Source organism: Salvelinus alpinus, chromosome 6, assembly GCF_045679555.1.
Source record: "Salvelinus alpinus chromosome 6, SLU_Salpinus.1, whole genome shotgun sequence".
In the NCBI taxonomy this organism is placed as follows: Eukaryota; Metazoa; Chordata; class Actinopteri; order Salmoniformes; family Salmonidae; genus Salvelinus; species Salvelinus alpinus.
Window position 1 is genome coordinate 37,595,267 of NC_092091.1, and position 25,992 is coordinate 37,621,258.

General features: G+C 41.2%; 1 protein-coding gene across 4 annotated transcripts in view; it reads left to right on the forward strand.

Moving 5' to 3' along the window:
* The window catches only part of LOC139578655 (lysine-specific demethylase 4A-like), a 65,765-nt gene that overhangs the window by 15,206 nt on the left and 24,567 nt on the right, over nucleotides 1-25,992 (forward strand). For all 4 annotated transcript variants that reach the window (XM_071406562.1, XM_071406564.1, XM_071406563.1 and 1 more), the window contains 11 exons: nucleotides 3,446-3,560; nucleotides 4,169-4,362; nucleotides 4,689-4,738; nucleotides 4,836-4,939; nucleotides 7,339-7,476; nucleotides 7,734-7,984; nucleotides 16,961-17,112; nucleotides 18,738-19,147; nucleotides 19,330-19,426; nucleotides 19,772-19,953; nucleotides 25,359-25,584. In XM_071406562.1, coding sequence (XP_071262663.1) covers nucleotides 3,446-3,560; nucleotides 4,169-4,362; nucleotides 4,689-4,738; nucleotides 4,836-4,939; nucleotides 7,339-7,476; nucleotides 7,734-7,984; nucleotides 16,961-17,112; nucleotides 18,738-19,147; nucleotides 19,330-19,426; nucleotides 19,772-19,953; nucleotides 25,359-25,584 — 1,919 coding nt within the window. The remainder of the gene's footprint in view (nucleotides 1-3,445; nucleotides 3,561-4,168; nucleotides 4,363-4,688; nucleotides 4,739-4,835; nucleotides 4,940-7,338; nucleotides 7,477-7,733; nucleotides 7,985-16,960; nucleotides 17,113-18,737; nucleotides 19,148-19,329; nucleotides 19,427-19,771; nucleotides 19,954-25,358; nucleotides 25,585-25,992) is intronic.

Sequence of the window (25,992 nt, forward strand, 5' to 3'; positions counted from 1 at the left end):
ACGACTACCCCGTAGTACTCGCGTTGGTAGCCATGAGGTGCTTTGAAAGGCTGGTCATGGCTCACATCTACACCATCATCCCAGAAACCCTTGACCCGCTCCAATTCGCATACCGCCCCAACAGATCCACAGATGATGCAATCTCAATCCTACTCCACACTGCCTTTTCCCACCTGGACCAAGGAACGCCTACGGAAAGTATTCAGACCCTGGACTTTTTCTACATTTTGTTACATTACAGCCTTATTCTAAAATGTATTCAATAGTTTTTTCCCCCCTTAATCTACACAATTTTTTGCTAACTGATATTGCATTTACATAGGAATTCAGACCCTTTACTCAGTACTTTGTTGAAGCACCTTTGTCAGTGATTACAGCATTGAGTCTTCTTGGGTATGACGGTATTGTGTTATTGACTGTACGTTTGTTTATGTGTAAATCTGTTGTTTTGTTGCACTGCTTTGCTTTATCTTGGCCAGGTCAGTTATAAATGAGAACTTGTTCTCAACTGGCCTACCTGGTTAAATAAAGGTGAAATAAAGAAAAAACATGCTGGCCCAACTATATTTGGGGAGTTTCTCCCAATCCTCTCAAGCTCGGTCAGGTTGGATGGGGAGCGTTGCTGCACAGCTATTTTAAAGGTTTCTCCAGAGATGTTTGATTGGGTTCAAGTCCGGGCTCTGGCAGGGCCACTCGATGACATTCAGAGACTTGTCCCGAAGATTCTCCTGCATTGTCTTGGCTGTGTGCTTAGGGTCGTTGTCCTGTTGGAAGGTGAACCTTCGCCCCAGTCTGAGGTCCTGAGCGCTCTGGAGCAGATTTTCATCAAGGATCTCTCTGTACTTTGCTCCGTTCATCTTTCATTCGATCCTGACCAGTCTCCCAGTCCCTGCCACTGAAAAACATCCCCACAGCATGATGCTGCCACCCATGCTTCAGCATAGGGATGGTGCCAAGTTTCCTCCAGACGTGACGCTTGGCATTCATGCCAAAGAGTTCAGTCTTGGTTTCATCAGACCAGAGAATCTTGTTTCTCGTGTCCTGTAGGTGCCTTTTGTCAAACTCCAAGCAGGCTGTCATTTGCCTTTTACTGAGGAGTGGCTTCCGTCTGGCCACTCTACCGTACAGGCCTGATTTGGTGGAGTACTGCAGAGATGGTTGTCCTTCTGGAAGGTTCTCCCATATCCACAGAAGTCTGGAGCTCTGTCAGTGACCATCAGGTTCTTGGTCACATCCCTGACCATGGCCCTTCTCCCCAAATTGCTCAGTTTGGCTGTGCGGCCAGCTCTAGCAAGAGTCTTGGTGGTTCCAAATGTCTTCCGTTTAAGAATGATGGAGGCCACTGTGTTCTTGGGGACCTTCAATGCTGCAGACATTTGTTTTGGTACCTTCACTAGATTTGTGCTGACACAATCCTGTCTCGGAGCTCTACGGACAATTCCTTCGACCTCATGGCTTGGTTTTTGCTCCAACATGCAATTGTGGGACAATATGTAGACGGGCGTGTGCCTTTCCAAATCATGTCCAATCAATTGGATTTACCACCGGTGGACTCCGATCAAATTGATCATCCATGAGATGTTTCTACAATGGAAACAGTATGCACCTGAGCTCAATTTCGAGTCGCATAGCAAAGGGTCTGAATACTTACGTAAATAAGGTATGTTTTTAGTAAATTAGGAAATATATTGACTTGTTCTCGCTTTATCAATATGGGGTGTTGTGTTTGAGGACTTTTTCTTCTATCCATTTTAGAAAAAAGATTTAACGTAACAAAATGTGGAAAAGTCTAGGGGTATGAATACTTTCTGAATGCAGTGTGTATTTTTATTTTATTTGTAAATTATAAATATTGATACATTGCAGATTGTGTTTGAGCTAGTAAAGATGAGTTAATTGCATATCAGTTAATGGCTCAGCACTGCTACATAGTACATACGCCAAAGTAGGCTTGGGCCATATCCAGATTTTCATATCGTCATACCGTCCTCCTCATCCCTGGATTTACGGTATTACCGGCATGGACCACAAGGGGCGTCAAAGTTAGAGCATCCCACTGGGCCTCTATTACCAGAATGCTAACAAAATTAGCACAAACTAATAGTAACATTACATAGACAGCGTTTAGCTAAACGGTAACGAGCGAAAGCGAACATAACTAATTGCAAAGCCAGCTCAAAGTTATGCAAGCATAGCTAGTAGCTACTGAATGTCATGTTTGGTGAGTTAGGACATTTCCAAGCAAAAGTGAGCGAGGGAAAAAAAATTGCAAATCAACAAAGTTGTGATGAATGCTCTTCTGTGTACACAGAGCAGAGGGTGAGAATGGAGGAGGAAAAACCGCTAGTAGGTAGCAAAGGGGGGGGGGGAAATGGCAACTGTACGCATCTCCTCCAGAGCTTTTTTTAACTTCTGGCAGAAATCCATTATCTTATGGCAAACATTTAGCTATTGAATTTCATACAAGTGTAACTTCATCACCTCCTGTGCGTCGCACAACAGAGACTTGCCGATAGTTATAGAACGCTATGGACTCACCAGCTCCTGCTTTCTCCCGTTATGCTATTTACAAACAAACACGTGACTGGCTCAACTGCTCTGGGGAACTTCGTAATGTGATAGGTGAAATTAAGAACACAATCTGCTTTTTCTCTGTTGGGTTCTGAGAATATGAAATAAAAGTATTCATGTCACTGAGGGAGAGAGGGTAATGTTTACTTTGTCAGGATTTGTTGTTAGCCATCAGGGATTTTCTGGGAGAAGAGACAGTCTGGTACCAGTCACCATGACAGCCGTGAGTTGGAGGAGTGAGCACTTGGGGGCAGAGGTCAGGTCAAATGAAGTGAGGAAGAACAGGTATCACTAAAGTTCCCTCTAGCAACAGAGATGGCTGTTCAGATGTGTAGGAGGAGACTCCGCATTGGAGAAAGGGTTAAATATCAGTGCTTGTGTGAATATGTCGTCTGTTCAGCTGTTTGATCCTTTGAGGAGAATAAACTTGGTTTGAGCTTTCATAGTGTCTTGAGTTCTTACTGATAATTAGAACCTAACATCTAAGTATTGCAGAAGTTGACTGCAGGTATTAACTTAAAGTAGCTACAAATATTAAAATGTATTGGAAAAACTTCCAAGAAATGGTGTTGACAATATTGAAAAACCATCCTACACCGTTTTATGATATACCACCCAAGTTTACACCATAGACCTACAGTCACACAAGCTCAATCAGCAGATTTGAATTTAAAATGGAAAATGAATGTTTATGCAGCAAATGTTAGTGCATCGAACCGAATTGTGTCGATTCGTTCTTTAATCAAACCGAGTCGCACCAAATCGTTCCTGTATTGGAGCCCATGGCATGTATCTAGATCAGTATCGAATCGTCTTGAAAAGGAAATATATACAGCCCTACTTGTTTAGTTATCTTCTGTTACCTTTGTTGTAGGTTCTGTAACCCCCGATATGTGGATTTTGATGAGCTGGAGAGAAAGTTTTGGAAGAACCTGACTTTTAACCCCCCTCTCTATGGAGCGGATGTCAACGGAACACTCTATGATCCAGTGAGTGATTCCATCTCATTCCATGACCATTTCATGTTCTAATTCTATTTCAATAGACCATTCACTGTCATTAAACAAGCTTTTACTTTACCAATGTATTCTCCAAACATCAGCCCTCCATTTGGCTCCACTTCGGATTTGAACCCACAGCCTTCTGTTTAAATGTCAATGTCCTCACCCTTAAAGTTCCAAAACGGCCGTTTTTGTCTCAATATCAAATCATTTCTGGGTAACAATTAAGTATCTTGTGACTGTACAACTGATTGTTTTCTTGTGACCATTTTAATTGAAAACAAATTTGCTTCTCAGCAAAGAGCAATTTCTCAAGCAAGAATTCTTCTAGGATTGTCTGGGAGTGGTCTGAGTGGGGAGCGAAACTGAAAACTGCTGTTATTGGATTTGAACTCTTATTGGTCTATTAACAAATTTAACGCCAGGTGATGTCACCAGCAGGCCAAAACTCCATCCCACCACAACAGGCTTACATTTCAGGCTGCCTTTTCAAACAGCTCTTACACAAACAGCTCTTATCATCATTTTCACAGTATTTTTCCAACCTCAACCGCGCTGGGCCTTTAACAACATCGTCTCTGCTCTATCTCCCCTAGGACGTGACAGAGTGGAACATTGGTCATCTGAACACTATCCTGGACACTGTTGAGAGGGAGAGTGGGATCAAGATCAAAGGGGTAAACACTCCTTACCTGTATTTTGGCATGTGGAAGAGTACCTTCGCCTGGCACACTGAAGACATGGATCTCTACAGCATCAACTACCTTCACTTTGGAGAGCCCAAGTCCTGGTAAAGTTTAGTTTTATTTATTTTGCATAGGTAGAAAAACAAACAGAAGGTTCAGTGCAGTGAAGTTATACCAGTAGATATGTACTGGATGTCGATTTTACAGTTTACAAATGAAACGTGTGTGGGTTGTTATTATTATACGTAACACCCAACACTAGCGTCCTGTCCAGGAGGTGTATTTGTACATCAAGCTGCTTCATACTACAGCAAAAGGAGATCGGCTCCTACCCTATGGGCCGCTCTGGCTAGGACAAAGCTTATTATTTACTTACCTAACACATAGCATCTTGACTACCACTTACATCGTTGCTCTTATCTCTCTACAGGTATGTTGTTCCCCCTGAACATGGCAAGAGACTGGAGCGTCTCGCTAAAGGTACTTGAAAAGGAATTTCCTTATTGTGTATCAATATGTTCTATGTCCAGAGAGTAGTCAGCAGAATTCTTAACATAATTGACTTCTTCTCATGTAGGGTTTTTCCCTGGGAGTGCTCAGAGCTGTGAAGCTTTCCTGCGGCACAAGATGACTCTAATCTCACCCTCCATCCTGAAGAAATACGGCATACCATTTGAGAAGGTGACCTCTCTTTCAATGGCATAATACAATCAGCTTTACTGACCTAAAATTTTTTGGGTATACTGTAGGTTGTTACAGTGGGATGATTTGACTGTTTTGGCAGTAGGAGTAAAAGTAATATTGTTTTCAATAGTAGTATTGTATGTGTGTCCACTTGGGCTGGGCGATTATTACGATAGTATTGGATATCGAAGATGCTTGACAGCCGTTGTCGTTGGTGATGACATTGTGACGTGACAGACAGCGTATAGCCTATTTCAACTTGATTGGCGCCACGCAGTAAAGCGCTGACTGAGCAGCCCACAGCAGGACCATGCCGTGGCCTATTCCTTTGCTGTAGGCTGCGTAACCTGCGTAACCTATTTCAATAAATGTTATAAAAAATGTACAGAATGCAAGAGAATGTAGACAGAGCGATTTTCACCAAAGCAGCGCTGGTTAGGATTTTTTTTTTTTCTCTCAATGTTTGATTATCTGGTCCGTATAGCCTGACACTCCGGTGTCTAAGTCAAATTTTGCATTTTCTCTCCATTTTATATGAATATTACTTTTTATGCATGCTTGCTTTCTCCTGCCGCACTACTTCATGATCAATGAATTAATCTAACAGAGTTCTAGGCTCAAAGTTTTATGATGTTTTTTAATCTAAAAACAAGATGGGCCTAAGGTAATAATGAGAGAGGTAAAACGAACAATAGCAAAATCAAACAAGTAGTTTTAAATTAGCCTTACAGTTGAGCCAAGCTTAGTCTATTATACAATAAATGATGCATGCATCACTCCTCCTTGCCATTGTGAACAAATCCTAGTAATTAAAATAGCCTATCAAAATCATTAAGACAAGTTAAACTTCAGGGTTTCCCAAATAAGCTATTATAATTATGTTTACATGTGCTAAAGCTGCAGTTTTAAAAGGGGAACAATTGTGAAAGTCAGATAATCGCCTATAGACTATCACAGCTTTATTTTGAATGACAGTGTCTTCAGAAAGTTTTCATACCCCTTGACTTATTCCAATTTTTTTTGCATTACAGCCTGAATTCAAAATTGATTAAGTAGATTCTCATCCATCTACACACAATAGCCCATATTGACAAAGAGAACATGAACATTTTTGCTAATGTATTGAAAATGAAATGCAGAAATCTAATTTACATAAGTATTCACCCCCTGAGTCAATACTTTGTAGAAGCACCTTTGGCGGCGATTACAGCTTTGAGTCCTCTTAAGTATGCCTGTATCAGCTTTGCACATCTGTGTTTAAGTCTTTCGGCAGATTTTCAATGAGATTCAAGTCTGGGCTATGGTTGGGCCACTCAAGGACATTCACATTCCATTTCAGCATGGCTTAGGGTCATTGTCCTGTTGGAATGTAAATCTTTGCCCCAGTCTAAGGTTGTTTGTACTCTGAAGCAGGTTCTCATTAAAGATTTGGCTCCATTCATTGTTCCCTCTATCTTTACCAGTCACCCAGTCCCTCTCGCTGAAAAGCATCTCCATAGCATGATGCTGCCATCACCATGCTTCACGGTAGGGATGGTGTTAGATTTGTGATGAGCTATGCCTGGTTTTCACCAGCCATAGCGATTTGCATTCAGGCCAAAGAGTAATCTTTGTCTCACCAGACTACAAAATATTTTGCCATATGCTCCGTCTTTCACGTGTCTTTTTACAAACTCCAGGCGTGCTATCATGTTCCATTTTCTCAGGAGTGGCTTCTGTCTGACCACTCTCCAATAAAGCTCAGATTGGTGAAGTGCTATAGAGACTGTTGTCCTTCTGGCAGTTTCTCCAGTCTTGGCCAATAAACTCTCTAATTCTGTCAGTGGTTATTGGGTTCTTGGTCACCTACCTGACCAATGTCCTTACCCGGTTTCTCAGTTTGGTCGGACGGCCAGCTCTATAGGTAGTTCCATATTTTTTTTCATTTCCCAAACTTTCATCACTCTAGAAATGTTTTCTACCCGTCGCCAGATATATGCCTCATCACAATTCTATCTCAGATGTACGGACAGTTCTTTGGACTTTGCACTGTCGACTATGGGACCTTAAATAGACAGGTGTGTTTCTTTCAAAATCATGTCCAAACAATTGAATTGTCCACAGGTGTACTCCAATCAAACTGTAGAAACATCTCAAGAATGATCAAAGGAAATTGGATGCACCTGAGCTCAATTTGGAGTGTCATAGCAAAGGGGTGTGAATACTTAAGTAAATGGATCTTCATGTGCTTCATGTGAACACTAGCGGTTCTTTTTGGGGGGGTTGGCCAATAGGGGCCGATACCATCGTATATCCCTGTTTGTGTGCACTTAATCACTATAGGACAAAGATTGACATCACCCAACCCTAGTGTCCACCTCTTTAGATCAGTGGTCTGACTTGTTGTGTGTGTTTAGATCACCCAGGAGGCAGGCCAGTTCATAGTGACCTTCCCTTTTGGCTACCATGCTGGTTTCAACCACGGCTTCAACTGTGCAGAGTCCACTAACTTTGCCACACAGCGATGGATCGATTATGGCAAAATAGCCACACTGGTATGTACAGCTAAATGAATTAACACTTTGAATGAGTGATTCCAGGTCATATGGTTGTGTGTGTGTGTGTGTGATGTGTGGTTGGTAAAAGCATGGCACTAGCAAAGGCAAGGTTATGGGTTTAACTCCAGCAAGGATCACATACAAAAAAATCCATGCATTCACTCACTTACTGTAAGTTGCCTTGGCTAAGAGTCTGGTAAGTGGCATTTATTGTATTATATTCTCATGGCCAATCCCTGTCCTATCTCTCCCAGTGCTCATGCCGTAAAGACATGGTGAAGATCTCCATGGATGTGTTTGTGAGGAAGTTCCAACCAGATCGCTACAAGGCATGGAAGGCAGGGAAGGACAACATTCCTATTGACCACTCCAAGCCCACGCCAGAGGCTGCTGAGTTCCTGACGGGAGAGAAGACAGGGGAGCCTGGAAAGGAGGGTCCAAGCCCCAGCGAGGCCCCTGACCAGGAGGAGGATACCACAGGCACCACTGCTCAGGAGGAGACGAGGTCTGTACTTTACTGTTCTCACTTACCCTGTCATGTTTGTTATTTCCAGATGGTATAGCTTAAACCCCTGGAGTTGATATCCGCGCCCAGCGAAAATACAATGTGCATTTAAAAAAATAAAATAAAAAAATTGTGGGGGAAGGGTGTGTGTCCCATAACTTGCTAGGTAGTAAAGATGTTAGGGACAATATAGGATGATTCACAATAATTGTTCGCTAAAATAATAATTGCTTGCCAAAATGTAAATGTTGTAATGGCAATACAGGTAAGAGGTAGCAATCCTTTGCATGAACTACCTACATTATTACAAATATTAATTGTTAATTATGGAAATTAAAGTGAGAAGGATTTTTTTATACATCTTTTTTTAATAGTTATATAATACAAATCGAGGTGAGAGCGATGGAAATGCTTTTGGCGACTGATCTGCTTCTGTTCTGTGGGTGGCACTGTGTGTTCTTTTCGAAGGATGGGTCCTGGTCTCTCGGGGGCGATGGGATCTGGGGGGTCGGGGTTGGTGTGCCAGTCACTGGGATGACAACCCAGTTACTTAGTAGCAATGCACATATCATGGTATAGCTATATGGACACTCAAGCACTATGGTACTTTTTAATGATGAGTTTACAAATATATATATGATGATAAATAGATTTGAAACTTGTATTTCATTATGGTAAATGGTGAAATAAGTATTAGCCAGTTATAATTGTAATGGCTTAGCAGATAAGAAAAGACGATCAGTATTTACCTGGCTAAAAGAGAAGGAATATAATTTATATTGTTTACAGGAAACTCATTCAACAATTTTAGGTGAAGTTGTGTGGAAAAAGGACTGGGGGATGAAATATTTTTTCCGTGGGCAAAGAAATTCAAAAGGTGTGATAATATTAATAAACAGTCATTTTGATCCAAATGTACAAATTGTCTAAACAGATCCTCAAGGTAGATGGATGATTTTAAAATGTCATTGGACCATAAACAGATATGGCCTATTAACCTATACGTTTCAAATAATAATGATGATGATCCACGCTTCTTTGAAAATATAGTATTACTATATACAAGTATACTTTTTTCCCTTAAAGGTAGGGGTCAATATTATTTGCACCTAAAGATACTTATAAATAAAGTAGTCAAAAGCTTAGTATTTGGTCCCATATTCCTAGCACGCAATGACTATATCAAGCTTGTGATCCTACACACTTGTTGGATGCATTGGCAGTTCGTTTCAGTTGTTTTGATAATTTTGTTCCCAGTAGAAATGAATGGTAAATAATGCTTTGTCATTTTGGAGTCACTTTTATTGTAAAAAATGATTACGAATAATCCTGAATGATTTGGGAGAAAGTTAGAAGGTCAAAGATAACACATGTTAACAGCGTGGTAATCATTTTTTGGTCCACCAGCCACTGTGGGATGTAGATTTTTAAAAAAATGTACCAGCCACTCCAATTTTTTAACAAGTATTTTTTTTCTCCATAATTACACCCCAAAATCACAAAAACAGATGAGCATGCTTTCTATTGTTTCAAAAACAAAAAACGTATTACTAATAAGTAAAGGGGTATATTGCTTAATTTCATTTTATTTTTGTGAACCGCGTCTGTTAAGACAATTTACACTGAACAAAAATATAAACGCATCATGTGAGAAGAGATCCCAGAAATGTTCCATACACAAAGTTTATTTCTTTCAAATTGTAAGCACCAATTTGTTTACATCCCTGTTAGGGAGCATTTTTCCTTTGCCAAGATAATCCTTCCACCTGCCAGGTTTGGCATATCAAGAAGCTGATTAAACATTATGATAATTACACAGCTGCACCTTGTGCTGGGTACAAAAGGCCACTAAGATGTGCAGCTTTGTCACACAACACAATGCCACATGCAATTGGAATGCTCACCACAGCATTGCATATTCATTTTGTTACCATAAGCCGCCTCCAACGTTGTTTTCAAGAATTTAGCAGTACGTCCAACCAGCTTCACAACCGCAGACCACGTGTAACTAAGCCAGCCCAGTACCTCCACATCCGTCTTCTTCAAGTGTTGGATCGTCTGAGACCAGACACCTGGACAGCTGATGAAACTGAGGAGTATTTCTGTCTGTAATAAAGCCCTTTTGTGGGGAAAAACTAATTCTGATTGGCTGGGCCTGGCACCACAGTGGGTGGGCCTGGCTCCCAAGATTAGGGGCCTCATTTATTTATTTCAATTGACTGATTTCCTTATGAATTGTAACTCAGTAAAATTGTTGCATGTTGCTTTTATATTTTTGTTCGGTATAGATCCAATAATACAAACGGATGAACATCAAGAATCAAGAAAGTGCCTTCCCTGCCACAAAATGCTGAGTGATACGGCCTATTTATTATTATAGTTCAGGGCTCTACGCTAACATTTTTTACAAGGAGTACATGATGTGCTTCTAAGTAGAAATGTAGAAGCACACAAATAAATTTAGGAGAGACGGTGACTAAAAGTTAATGAATACAATTTTTGGAGAGTGTGCTTGATTGACTATGCAGCAATCATTAGATGAGACAGAGGTTCAGCTGGCCCGGGATGTGCCGTTTCAGTGGTAACTTGGGCACTTAGCAGCAGAATGTTGCAGCAAACTCAAATTACCATTGAAAACCAAAATAGCATGTGAACGAAATATTTAAATGGCCAAGAAACATGAGGAGAAAGTCATACTTAAGTTTCCTTTCTTGTCAATTTGACAGGTGGGCTTTGGATAATAAAAAAAAAACTGTTCCCAAATACTGTGTGGCCACCTGCCAATGTGGCTGGTGAAATATACATTATTACCCACCAATGACAAAATCTACCCTCATTTGGCAGGTGTTAATCACCAACCCTGCATGCTAACCTCCTCTGTTATTGGTACTGGTGAGAGGTTAGCATGTCTTGGGGGTATGCCCTTTGACCCTCTAACTTTTTCTAACTTTTTCAGTCATTATTCACAAGTCATTTAGGATTCTCTGTGATCAGGGTAGCATCCACATTAATGTAGAAGTGAGCCAGATGTCTCGCCGGATGTATATACAGTGCCTTTGGAAAGTATTCCGATGCCTTGACTTTTTCTACATTTTGTTACTTTGCAGCCTGATTCTAAACTAGATTAAATAAAACAATTTCCTCATCAATCTACACACAATACCCCATAATGACAAAGCTAAAAGTAAAAATAAAAACAGCAATACCTTATTTACGTAAGTATTCATACTCTTCGCAATGAGACTCGATTGAGCTCAGATGCATCCTGTTTCCATTGATCATCCTTGATGTTTCTACAACTAGAGTACACTTGTGGTAAATTCAATTGATTGGACATGATTTGGAAAGACACAGACCTGTCTATAAGGTCCCACAGTTGACAGTGCATGTCAGAGCGAAAACCAAGCCATGAGGTCGAAGGAATTGTCCGTAGAGCTCCGAGACAAGATTGTATCGAGGCACAAGATTCTCTGGTCTGATGAAACCAAGATTGAACTCTTTGGCCTTAATGCCAAGCGTCACGTCTGGAGGAAACCTGGCACCATCCCTACGATGAAGCATGGTGGTGGCAGCATCATGCTATGGTAATGTTTTTCAGTGGCAGGGACTGGGAGACTAGTCAGGATCGAGGAAAAGATGAACATAACAAAGTACAGTGCCTTGCAAAAGTATTCATCCCCCTTGCTGTTTTTCCTATTTTGCTGCATTACAACCTGTAATTTAACTGGATTTTAATTTGGATGTCATGTAATCGACATATATAAAATAGTCCAAATTGGTGAAATGAAAAAATAACTTGTTTAAAAAAAAAATATAAAACGGAAAGTGGTGTGGACATCAATCAAATGTATTTATAAAGCTTTTCTTACATCAGCTGATATCACAAAGTGCTGTACAGAAACCCAGCCTAAAACAGCAAGCAATGCAGGTGTAGAAGCACGGTGGCTAGGAAAAACTCCCTAGAAAGGCCAGAACCTCGGAAGAAACCTAGAGAGGAACCAGGCTATGAGGGGTGGCCAGTCCTCTTCTAGCTGTGCCGGGTGGAGATTTGAACATCTTGGCCATGTTCTGTTATAATGTTCATAGATGACCAGCAGGGTCAAATAATAATAATGACCGTGGTTGTCGAGGGTGCAACAGGTCATCACCTCAGGAGGAAATGTCAGTTGGCTTTTCATAGCCGATCATTCAGAGTATCTCTATTGCTCCTGCTGTCTTTAGAGAGTTGAAAACAGCAGGTCTGGGACAGGTAGCACGTCCGGTGAACAGGTCAGGGTTCCATAGCCGCAGGCAGAACAGTTGGAACTGGAGCAGCAGCACGGCCAGGTGAACTGGGGAAACGAGTCGTCAGGCCAGGTAGTCCTGAGGCATGGTCCTACGGCTCAGATCCTCCGAGAGAGAGAGAAGGAGCATACTTACATTCACACAGGACACCGGATAAGACAGGAGAAATAAGCCAGATATAAGACTGACCCTAGCCCCCCGGCACATAAATTACTGCAGTATAAATACTGGAGGCTTAGACAGGAGGGGTCGGGAGACACTGTGGCCCCGTTCGACAATACCCCCGGACAGGGCCAAACAGGCAGGATATAACCCCACCCACTTTGCCAAAGCACAGCCCCCACACCACTAGAGGGATATCTTCAACCACCAACTTACCATCCTGAGACAAGGCCGAGTATAGCCCATAAAGATCTCCGCCACGGCACAACCCAAGGGGGGGGCGCCAACCCGGACAGGAAGATCACGTCAGTGACTCAACCCACTCAAGTGACGCACCCCTCCTAGGAAGGCATGGAAGAGCACCAGTAAGCCAGTGACTCAGCCCCTGTAATAGGGTTAGAGGCAGAGAATCCCAGTGAAGAGGGGGGAACCGGCCAGGCAGGGACAGCAAGGGTGGTTCGTTGCTCCATTGCCTTTCTGTTCACCTTCACACTCCTGGGCCAGACTACACGCAATCATAGGACCTACGGAAGAGATGAGTCTTCAATAAAGACTTAAAGGTTGAGACCGAGTTTGCGTCTCTCACATGGGTAGGCAGACCATTCCATAAAAATGGAGCTCTATAAGAGAAAGCCCTGCCTCCAGCTGTTTGCTTAGAAATGCTAGGGACAGTAAGGAGGCCTGCGTCTTGTGACCGTAGCGTACATGTAGGTATGTACGGCAGGACCAAATCGTAAAGATGGGTAAGAGCAAGCCCATGTAATGCTTTGTAGGTTAGCAGCAAAACCAGCCCTTGCCTTAACAGGAAGCCAGTGGAGAGAGGCTAGCACTGGAGTAATATGATAAAATTGTTTGGTTCTAGTCAAGATTCTAGCAGCCGTGTTTAGCACTAACTGAAGTTTATTTAGTGATTTATCCGGGTAGCCGGAAAGTAGAGCATTGCAGTAGTCTAACCTAGAAGTGACAAAAGCATGGATAACTGTTTCTGCATAATTTTTGGACAAAGTTAATGATTTTTGCAATGTTACGTAGATGGAAAAAAGCTGTCCTTGAAACAGTCTTGATGTGTTTGTTAAAAAAGAGATCAGGGTCCAGAGTAACGCTGAGGTCCTTCAGTTTTTATTTGAGATGACAGTACAACCATCAAGATTAATTGTCAGATTCAACAGAAGATCTCTTTGTTTCTTGGGACCTAGAACAAGCATCTCTGTTTTGTCCGAGTTTAAAAGTAGAACATTTGCAGCCATCCACTTCCTTATGTCTGAAAGACAGGCTTCCAAGGATGATTCGTTTTAAGTCTAATACTGCGGGTAATGGAGTCGCCAATGACTAGGGTTTTCAATTTGTCAGAGCTAATGGTGGGAGGCTTCAGCGTCTTAGACCTTGTAACGGCAGGAGTAGAGACCAGAGAAGGCTCGGCCTCTGACTCCGACTCGCTGCTTAATGAGGAGAACCGGTTGAAAGTTTCTGTCGGCTGAATGAGCGACACCGGTTGAGCATTCCTACAGCATTTCCTTCCAGAAGCCATGAGAAAGTTGTCCGGCTGCGGGGACTGTGCGAGGGGATTTATACTACTATCTGTACTTACTGGTGGCACAGACGCTGTTTCATTCTTTCCTACACTTAAATTACCCTTGCCTAACGATTGCATCTGAAGCTGGGCTAGCAGCACAGCTATCCTCGCTGTAAGGTGATCGTTCTCCTGTATATTATGAGTACAGCGACTGCAATTAGAAGGCATCATGTTAATGTTATTACTTAGCTTCGGCTGGTGGAGGTCCTGACGATCCACGTCCAGATAAAGTGTCCGGGGTGAAAAAGTTGAAAGAAAAAAGTCGAGCGAGGGGGAAAACAACTAAAAATATAAATGGTAATTAAAAAGTAAAAACCGAAAAGTTGGCAGGTAGCAAAGTAAGGTTGGAAACAAAACGCACAGCAGCACGTAAACAAGTCTACCAGTCTAAATATGTATTCACCCCCTTTGCTATGAAGCCTCTAAATAATATATGGTGCAACCAATTACCTCCAGAAGTCACATAATTAGTTAGATTGCACACAGGTTGACTTTATTTAAGTGTCACATGATCTGTTCTGAAAGGCCCCAGAGTCTGCAACACCACTAAGCAAGGGGCACGACAAATCAAGCAGCACCATGAAGACCAAGGAGCTCTCCAAACAGGTCAGCGACAAAGTTGTGAAGTACAGATCAGGGTTGGGTTCTAAAAAAATATCAGAAACTTTGAACATCCCACGGAGCACCATTAAATCCATTATTACAAAATTTTAAGAATATGGCACCACAACAAACCTGCCAAGAGAGGGCCGCCCACCAAAACGTACGGACCAGGCAAGGAGGGCATTTAATCAGAGAGGCAACAAAGAGACAAAAGATAACCCTGAATGAGCTGCAAAGCTCCACAGTGGAGATTGGAGTATCTGTCCTAGGGACCACTAAGCCGTACACTCCAGAGCTGGGCTTTATGGAAGAGTGGCCAGAAAAAAAGCCATTGCTTAAAGAAAAAATAAACAAACACGTTTGGTGTTCACCAAAAGGCATGTGGGAGAGACCCCCAAACATATCGAAGAACGTACTCTGGTCAGATGAGACTAAAATTGAGCCTTTTGGCCATTGAAGAAAACGCTATGTCTGGCGCAAACCCAACACCTCTCATCACCCTGAGAACACCATCCCCAGTGAAGCATGGGGTGGCAGCATCATGCTGTGGGTATGTTTTTCATCTGTAGGAACTGGGAAACTGGTCAGTATTGAAGGAATGATGGATGGCGCTAAATACAGGGAAATTCTTGAGGGAAACCTGTTTGTCTTCCAGAGATTTGAGACTGGGACGGAGGTTCACCTTCCAGCAGGACAATGACCCTAAACATACTGCTAAAGCAACACTCGAGTGGTTGAAGGGGAAACATTTAAATGTCTTGGAATGGCCTAGTCAAATTCCAGATCTCAATCCAAATGAGAATCTGTGGTATGACTTAAAGATTGCTGTAAACCAGTGTAACCCATCCGACTTGAAGGAGCTGGATCAGTTTTGCCTTGAAGAATGGGAAAAAATCCCAATACCTAGATGTGCCAAGCTTATAGAGACATACCACAAGAGACTTGTAGTTGTAATTGCTGCAAAAGGTGACTCTACAAAGTATTGACTTTGGGGGGTGAATAGTTAGGCACACTCAAGTGTTTTTTTTCTCTTATTCTTCACAATAAAAAACCAAAAATATTTTGCATCTTAAAAGTGGTAGGCATGTTGTGTAAATCAAATGATACGAACCCCCCAAAAATCTTGTGGCTTCGGGACAAGTCTCTGAATGTCCTTGTGGCCGAGCCAAATCCCGGACTTAAACCTGATCGAACATCTCTGGAGAGACCTGAAAGTAGCTGTGCAGCAACGCTCCTCATCCAACCTGACAGAGTTTGAGAGGATCTGTAGAAAATAATGTGAGAAACTCCCCAAATACTGGTGTGCCAAGCTTATAGCGTCATACCCAAGAAGAGTCGAGGCTGTAATCGCTGCCAAAGGTGCTTCAACAAAGTACTGAGTAAAGGGTCTGAATACTTATGTGGATGTAATATTTCAGTCTTTTTATTTTAAATAATTAGCAAACATTTATTTAAAAAAATGTTGCTTTGTTATTATGGGGTATTGTGTGTAGATTGATGAGGGGAAAAACACTATAATACATTTTTAATAAGGCTGTAATCTAACAAAATGTGGAAAAAGTCCAGGGGTCTGATTGCTTTCTGAAGGCACTGTATCTGAAGCATCCGTTTAGAACTTCCAACCACCATGAGAGGATGTCCAGTGGCGGGAAATGGGTGACGATGGCGGTAGATGAAACTTGGCTGACTTTCTGCAAATTTTCTCATTGTTGAAAGAGTCGATCTCGATACAGTTTTCTGTACCCAAAACTAGAATCCGTTACGAACAGAGGGCACTACGTTTTGTGGACTTGACCCTTTTCTAAAAATTGCAGTGTTTAGAAGGGTTGAATTTAGTTATTGCACACTTCGGAGTAGTGTGCAATAACTAGTGTCTTGTATCTACTGTGCATACTTTGCATGTGCAGCAAATACATGCTAGAACGCCCCCTTTTCCCACGTCCTTGCTTGTTCTACCCACTATGCTTCATTTGCTCCCACTGGAAACAACACCAGGGGTGTATCTTGGGTTAGTTACCAGCATCTTGGATTATAATGTGGGGAGGTCATAATAATGAAAAACTTTCTACTAAATCCATTTTAAAATGTTGATTACACTGGGCAAGAAAAGGTTAAACTTCTGATTTTAAACTATACTTGTGATATCATGGATGGTCAGTCCTTGCATCCAAAGCTCTGTCTGAATTTGTTACATTTCCCCAACACTTTTTGTTGTTTCTACTGCAGATTGCCCCTTTTTTTTTAAATGATCAAATAGAATAATTTATTCATTCTTTGGTCACCACTTTGAGCTAGTGTCTCAAGAGACATATAAAAAAAACATTCACAGTTCCCCTCTCTGTCCTGTGCCACAGCAAGCTGAAGGTTGGGAAAAAGCGCCAGCGGGAAGCAGTTGTGGAGGCAGAGGAGGATGAAGACACTGAGCAAGCTAAGGAGGAAGGAGAGGTAGCGCAAAAGAAAGTCAAGCTGGATCAGTGGAGTGGAGGACACACCCCAGCACACAAAGGTACCTCAATTAGGTGACCCCGCGATGAACGGGCTATGCAAGAATTCTACAAAAAAAATTACAATAAAACAAATCCAATTAATTTTCTCGTAATGTAAATGTGGGCATCAAAATACATCAATTATTTTGAAACATGAATATGGAAGTTGTTAACCATGTCTAAAAAATCAAATATGTATGTTGTGATATTTATGTGATATGAGCCCAAATTTAAAGCACATGCTGTGCTTAGAACATTTATTTCTGTGGGACAGCCCTTCTGAAATCCAGTGTGTTCATATTGGCTCTTTGCGAAATGGTATTCCTCACTCTACCAGAGTAAGATCGATGTGACATTGTATTGCCAACAAGTATTGGAAAGTCCCAAGGGTGTTTTACGGTCATCAGATGTTCTCGTTGATACAAAAATAGTATAGCAGGTTACAAAGTTAAGCTTCGTAGCTACGTTTTTGTATGAGTTGTCAGGGATTGGTCCAAATTCGCCAATCCCATTTCCATGCTTGCTAGCTGTTTGGGAGTGCCTGATGCTGTTCGCTAAGGCAACGAGCCGGGCGAGAGGCCGCGATGCTGTATTGTGCCAACAGTGATTTTTATTTTTTTGTTGTGATTGATGATTTTAAAACAACAATTTATTGGCTGCAGTCCTACATTCGATCAAATGTAAAATGTGTCCCATCTTGGTGTGCCGCTGGCTAGCAGGCAGCTCTCTGTCTTTTCTGAGACTAGGCTAATTATTTCCTGGAAACGGTGCAGTTTATTCTCAACACCAAAAATAACATTACAATGTAACCCAACTCCGATGTAGGCCTACCTTTAGAATTCAGCTATGTTATTAGACTAGTAGCCTTCTGAGTTACAGTTCAGACTTAGTGAGGTGTGTGTGTGTGTGGGGATGCAGGTGGCACAGGGTTGGGTGTATTATTTGGCGCACTAGGTCTAATCAGTTGGCCTACTAAATACAACATAACTGTGATTGTACACTGAGTATAACAAACATTAGGAACACCTTTCTAATATTGAGTTGCACCCCCCGTTTTTGCCCTCAGAACAGCCTCAATTCGTTGGGGCATGGACTCTACAAGGTGTCGAAAGCATTCCATAGGGATGCTGGCCTATGTTGACTTCAATGCTTCCCACAGTTGACATGTTGGCTGGATATCCTTTGGGTGGTGGACCATTCTTGATACACACTGGAAACTTTTGAGTGTCATCTACACTGATTTGAAGTGGATGTAACAAGTGACATCAATAAGGGATCATAGCGTGCACAATTTTGAACATGAAAAGTTATTAATAAACATATTAGGCACATTTGGGCAGTCGTGAAACAACATTTTGAACAGAAATGCAATGGTTCATTGGATCAGTCAAAAACTTTGCACATACACTGCTGCCATCTAGTGGCCAAAATCTAAATTGCACATGGGCTGGAATAATACATTATGGCCTTTCTCTTGCATTTCAAAGATTATGGTAAAAAAAAAACTGTATTTTGGCTGTGAATATTGGGTCTAGACAGACTACCTGATTATAATTTGTGTCCCGAGGCAAAACTAGTTGAGAACCACTGAGTTAGACATTGCCTTGTGCCTCCAGCTTTTCATGTTGTTTGTTGTTTATTTCAGAGCCAAAGCCAGAGGACGTTAAAAATGAGCTAACAAAGCTACCACCCAACGCAAAGACCAACCGAAACACAAACGCCAGCCGAAAGCTAGCACTTCAGATGAAAGCCAATAACTCTATTAAATCCACTCTAATTAAGTCTCAGCCACAGACTAACAGTCAGTCAACCCAACCAGCAGTACCAGGCCCCTCCTCCCACAGCTCAGAGAAGGCCGGCCCCAGTGAGGATGTGAAGCCTCCAGCACCAGCCAACAGCCCCAGCCCTGCTCACCGACTCTTCCAGAGGACCCTGAGCCCGGCAGACGTGCTGCACGTCCACAGCTACGCCAAGGGAGACTACAGCGAGGGCGAGAGCAAGGAAATGAGGAGCGATAGTAGTGATAGTGAAGGAGAGGAACAGGACGACAGCAAGGTGAGAGGGTTGGAGGAGCAGAGACGCAGGAGAAGAGGAGTAGTGTCCAAACATCACGTCACTTAACCTCTGTCTGTAGGATTGGCTTTATAATGTTTTTTTCTGAGGTCAGCTATATACTGTACATGTTCAATGAATCAGCGCTATAATGATTCTGTTGTTAACCCCTTTTATTCCACCAGGGGGCAGAAGAGGGAGCGGAGGATGAAGGTGTGCAAAGCAAACTGGGGAAGCTGCCTCGCCATCACCCTCTGATGAAGGACAGCATGAGTGACGAGGGTGAATATAAATATTACTTTTTCATTCACATAGTTCAGCCCCAGTTAGGCTTCCTTTTCCTAAATATTGGATAAGACCTAAGGAAAAGCAGTGTCAGGCATGTTCTGGCATTGTATAGAAAAGAACATCATTCACTCATATCGATGTTTGCATACTCGATGAGAGGATAGTAGTTTGTCTGTGTTTTTAGAACTGTCTGTGGTTCCAATAACTCAGGGGATTAGAGCATATAGCATGGTGGATTTGATTTCCTTCATGGGACCACTGTCAATGTCAACAGTTCTGTAAGTCGCTTTGGATATGGCTTGTGCTAACGCTAAACAATCTTTGTTTTGTTGTTTTTAGAGCTGCCAGAGCAGCCCCCAGTAGAGGAGGATGGGTTCGAGGGAGAGCTGTGGGCCAAGCCCTTCGTCCACCTGTGGCAGAACAGACCCCCCAGCCTGAAGAGAGAGAAGGAGTACAACCGTCGCATGGGCCTCCAGGCCCCATACTGCTCCGTATGCTCATTGTTCCAGACCTATCAGCGGGTGAGGAAGGAGGAAAGGAGAGTAGAGGAGAGTGCTCACCACCCCACTAAGTACTCTTGAACAGCGAATTTGGTATTTCATGTTTTCTATGCCTAGTCTGAGTTTAGCTCTATTGCTGTGTCTCTCTCCATGGCCATACCGAGTGCACAGATGAAAGCATACACAAACTTTACTTTTTGAATTATACCCTTTTTATTATCGCTTTGGTACTATTTTAGTATAGTATGTGGTGAATTATCTAAACTCTTGTCACAAAACGCAAATGGTAAAGCTTGTAACGCAGCCAGTCTTACATTCAGAACCTTTAATTTCACATTTAATTTGACTGTAAACTTCTTTCACCACACAACCATTGATCCAAAATATGTTAACTGTGAAATATACTGAAAGAAATATATAAAATGCAACATACAACTTTTAAAGATTTTACTGAGTTCATATAAGGAAATCAGTCAACTGAAACTAATTAAATAGACCCTAATCTATGGATTTCACATAACTTACCAAGGGGTGCAGCCATGGGTGGGCCTGGGAGGGCAGCCAATCAGAATGAGTTTTTCCCCAGAAAAAGGCTTTATTACAGACAGAAGTACTCCTTAGCCCCCCACCACCCCTCAGATGATCTCACAGGTGACGAAGCTGGATGTGGAGGTCCTGGGCTGGCGTGGTTACACATGATCTGTGGTTGTGAGGCAGGTTTGACGTACTGCCAAATGATCTGAAACGACGTTGGAGGCAGTTTATGGAGATATTAACATTTCTCTGGCAACAATTCTGGTGGACATTCCTACAGTCAGCGTGCCAATTGCTCGCTCCCTCAACTTGAGGCATCTGTGGCATTCTGTGGCATTGTGTTCTGTGACAAAACTGCACATCTTTAAAGTGGCCTTTTATTGTTGGGGCGGCAGGTAGCCTAGTGGTTAGGCTTGTAACCAAAAGGTTGCAAGATCGAATCCCAAAGCTGACAAGGTAAAAATCTGTCGTTCTGCCCCTGAACAAGGCAGTTAACCCACTGTTCCTAGGCCGTCATTGAAAATAAGAATTTGTTCTTAACTGACTTGCCTAGTAAAATAATCGTCCAGCACAAGGTAATGATCAAGCTGTTTAATTAGCTTCTTGATATGCCACATCTGCAGGTGGATAGATTATCTTGGCAAAGGAGAAATGCTCAGTAACAGGGATCTAAACAAGTTTGTGCACACAATTTGAGAAAAATACGTTTTTTGTGCGTATGGAAAATGTCTGGGATTTTTTTTATTTCAGCTCATGAAATATTGGACCAACACTTTACATGTTTATGTTTTTGTTCAGTGTTTAATGAGTGCATTGGTTTAATCAGCAAAATACAACATATCTTCTGATATATTCTAAATGATTTTAAAAATCACTTAATCCAATAGCAAAACATGTAAGATGCTACATTAAATGACAATACTGTTTTCACATTAGGCAATACTCTTGCGCTACCCATTTAAAATTGACTGAACATCAAATGTGCGATAATTGGGGACATCTTTCACAATGTAATCAAAGAAATTCAAGAAACAATGTTTAGTAGGCACTAGTTTGCATCAAGCCTGTATAGCAACACCAGAGTTGAGGATTGGTCACATACCAAAATGTGTGGACTCTTGTCACTTTGGATAAGTGTCTGCTACGTAAATGGCATATATTACGGTATTACAGTACTGTATTGGCCAATGCAATTTTAGTAATGCAGTGTGAACTCTATCCCCCCTCCATCAAAAAGACCCCAGTAACTGATTTTGGATACATGTTTACTGTATAGGGGATGCATTTATTTTTTGCTTTGGAATTTCTGGATTATTTGCGTGTTGTATTGATATATTTTACATTTTTTTAACCTTTATTTTATCAGGGAGTCATACTTAGACAAATGTCTATTTTACAGATGAGCTCTGAATTACAGAAAATACACACCAACATATAAATACAAAATGCAAGCAGAAAGAAAAACACGGGCATAAAAAAAACACATTCATCAGTAATAAGGACCTCAATCAGCTTTCTGAATTGCCCTAGAGGCATCAGAACATCACATTTTAAGAAAATGTTGGAAGATTGTTCCACAAATAAGGTGCAAGAAAACTAAAAGCTGAATTACCTAACTCTGTAGAGACCTAATTAATTTCCAGAGTTAGCCATCCCTGATACCGGGTGTGGTAACTCCTATGTCTAAAGTTTAGTAATGATGTTAGGTACAGTGGGACTTTTTGTTCTAGAGAACAACATATACTTAGTTTTACCTGCATTCAGTGCTAATTTCAGGTGAATTAAGCTACGTAGTACATTGAAAGTAGACTGTAGTTCAGAGAGCCTGGTCAACCGTGGGGGCAATAGCATACACAAGTCTCATCGGTAGATTATATATTTTTTACAGACAAGTCAATATTGTTAATGTAAACAATCTAAATACACAACCCAGAATCGACCCCTGCGGGACACCTTTCGTAATATCCAGGAAACCTGATTCAACACCATCAGCAGATATACATTCAGTTCTATCTCCTGAGTGGCGCAATTGGTCCAGCGTCATGTGGATTTGGCTGGGGTAGGCCATCATTGTAAATAAGAATTTGTTCTTAACTGACTTGCCTAGTTAAATAAAATAAATCTGTCATTTAGTTTCTAAACCAGTTACATGCAGTCTGGTCTAGGCCAATTGAGGAAAGCCTCTCAATTAGCAGTGAGTGATCAACAGTATCGGAAGACTTTGGCAGGTCAATGAAGAGGGCAGCACAATGCTGCCTTTTATCCATACAGTTAACCACGTCATTTATAACTAGAGATGCAGCAGAGATTCAAGGCTGTAATGTCTGCCAAATGTCCTTGAACAAAGTACTGAGTAAAGTGTCTGAATACATATTTAAATATGATTTCGGGTAGTTTATTTGTTTTTATACATTAGCAAACATTTCTAAACCTGTTTTTGCTTTGTCATTATGGGGTATTGTGTGTAGATTGAGGAACAACAATTTAATCAATTTCAGAATAAAGCTGTAACGTAACAACGTGGGAAAGTCGAGGGGTCTGAATACTTAATGAATGCACTGTATCTTTGACTCTTAATTGTTTAATAGGGGTGTGTTTATCTGCCAGGAGAAGAAATATGGAGGAGGGATTTTCTAAAGCCAACTCTTGGTCAGGAATACAGGAGACAGAGTAGAATATGTCATGTAAAAACCCTTAGGCAGAAACATTTTGAAAAGTTATCTTAAATTAACAAGGATTTGTATTTTGCTGTTTCGTATCTCTAATACATACTATGGGACAATGATCACTGAGATCATATGCAAATACTCCACTATATTAATATATATATATATATTACTGCACTGTAGGAGCTAGGAACACAAGCATTTCACTGCACCTGCTTTAACGTGTACGTGACCAATTAGCTTTGATTTGTTACATACAGTAACAATTCCTGATCTTGTCAATATCAGTTTTTTTTTTTTTACTTACTGTGAACTAAACTCTTAAGTCATAATTGTGGTACATTCGAGTATACACTACCGGTCAAAAGTTTTAGAACACCTCATTCAAGGGTTTTTCTTTAGTTTTACTATTTTCTACATTGTACAATAATAGTGAAGACATCAAAACTATGAAATAACACATAAGTAATCAAGTAGTAACCAAAAAAGTGTTAAACAAATTCAAATATAAAATATTTTTGAGATTCTTCAAATAGCCAACCTTTGCCTTGATGACAGCTTTGCACACTCTTGGCAGTCTCAACTAGCTTCACCTGGAATGTTTTTCCAACAGTCTTGAAGGAGTTCCCACATATGCTGAGCACTTGTTGGCTGCTTTTCCTTCACTCTGTGGTCCAACTCATCCCAAACCATCTCAATTTGGTAGAGGTCAGGGGATTGTGGATGCCAGGTCAACTGATGCAGCACTCCATCACTCTCCTTCTTGGTCAAATACCCGTTACACAGCCTGGAAGTGTGTTTGGTCATTGTCTTGTTGAAAAACAAATTATAGTCCCACTAAGCCCAAATCAGATGGGATGGCATATCGCTGCAGAATGCTGTGGTAGCCATGCTAGTTAAGTATGCCTTCAATTCTACATTTCCTGGCCCAAGCAAGTCTCCTCCTTATTGGTGTCCTTTTATTAGTGTTTTTTTTTGCAGCAATTTGACTATGAAGGCCTGATTCGCACAGTCTCCTCTGAACAGTTGATGTTGAGATGTGTCTGTTACTTGAACTCTGAAGCATTTATTTGGGCTACAATTTCTGAGGCTGTTAACTCTAATGAACGTATCATCTGCAGCAGAGGTAACTCTGGGTCTTCCGTTCCTGTGGCGGTCCTCATGAGAGCCAGTTTCATCATAGCTCTTGATGGTTTTTGCGACTGCACTTGAAGAAACTTTCAAAAGTAATGGAAACCTTTTGAAATTTCCGTATTGACTGATCTTCATGCCTTAAAGTAATGGACTGTCGTTTCTCTTTGCTTATTTGAGCTGTTATTGCCATTTTTAATATGGACTTGGTCTTTTACCAAATAATGCTATCTTCTGTATACCCCCCTACCTAGTCACAAAACATCTAATTGGCTTAAACGCATTAAGAAGGAAATAATTCCACAAATTAACTTTAATGAAGGCACACCTGTTATTTGAAATGCATTCCAGGTGACTACCTCATGAAGCTGGTTGAGACAATTCCAATAGTGTGCAAAGCTCTCATCAAGGGAAAATGTGTCTATTTTAAGAATCTCAAATATATTTAGATTTACTTAACACTTTTTTGGTTACTACATGATTCCATATGTGTTTTTTCATAGTTTTGATGTCTTCACTATTATTCTACAATGTAGAAAATAGTAAAACTAAAGAAAAACCCTTGAATGAGGTGTTCTAAAACTTTTGACCGGTAGTGTATATCATACTTTTTATGTTTCTACTTTACAGACAATGTACATTTTCATGATGTAGTTCTCAATCTGTAGTAGACAAACCAGTTTACATGTAAAATCTATAGGTTTACCAAACATTTAAGTTATCATCAATTAACAGTTGGATTAAGTAAGTGAAATGTATTTTTGCAGAAGAGAATCATATCAAAAGTAATGTGAGCAGTGCATTGTGACAGGCGATTACTTTATATGAACATGTATTGCAATGCGAAATATGTATTTCTAGATGACACTGATTACGTTTGGTGAAAAAAGGACTGATAATGTGTTGTACTTGGTCAATTGAAAATGTGGTTTTGAAACGACTGCCTTTTTGATGATGTTTTGAGTTTAGTACTAAGAGCTGTGAAAATTGCACCAAAGCGATAAAAAAAAAAGAAAAGTACAAATATGTTTTTTAAATGATCCTCCATTGTCCTTCCAAGTGGTGCTAAATATGATTATTTTTTTAAATCTCCAGATGGAGTGTGCTGATGACTGTAAGAACACTCCAGTGGTGTTGCCTGGAGGCAGACTGAGGACTAAGCCTCTGATTGCTGAGATGTGTTTCACTACCACCACCGAGCCAGAGGAGGGTGCTGAGGAGCAGGCGCTTGGAGCCCTGGCGCCCACCACCCCTCACCTGGAGCCAGACGGCACCAGCCTGCTCATCAGCTGCTCCCACTGCAGTGTCCGCATACACACCAGTCAGTACTACTTACTAACTAACTACACACCAGTCAGTACTCGCAACATAACATACTCTCATTATTTTTTTGCAGACCCTCAAACCTTGTTTATACCCTACGTATGTATGCATGGATGAACTACAAGTAGCAATGCAAAATGGCTGTTGCGTAGCAAAACTATGCAGAGGTGTGCAACTGCGTTGTGTACGTAGGGTAATAACTAGCCTTCAGAAAGCTTCTGGTCAGCAGGTTTACCTACAGCTATAGTTGGAGAGATTGTAGGCTGTACTGTACCCTTAATTGTAATACCAGGGTTAACATCTATACTCTACTCTAGCAAGCTGTTTGGACAGACTTGATTTAGAGGAGTTAACTACAGGCTGTTTCAGGCCTAGATTTTTTATTTTTTTTTACTCTGACACATTT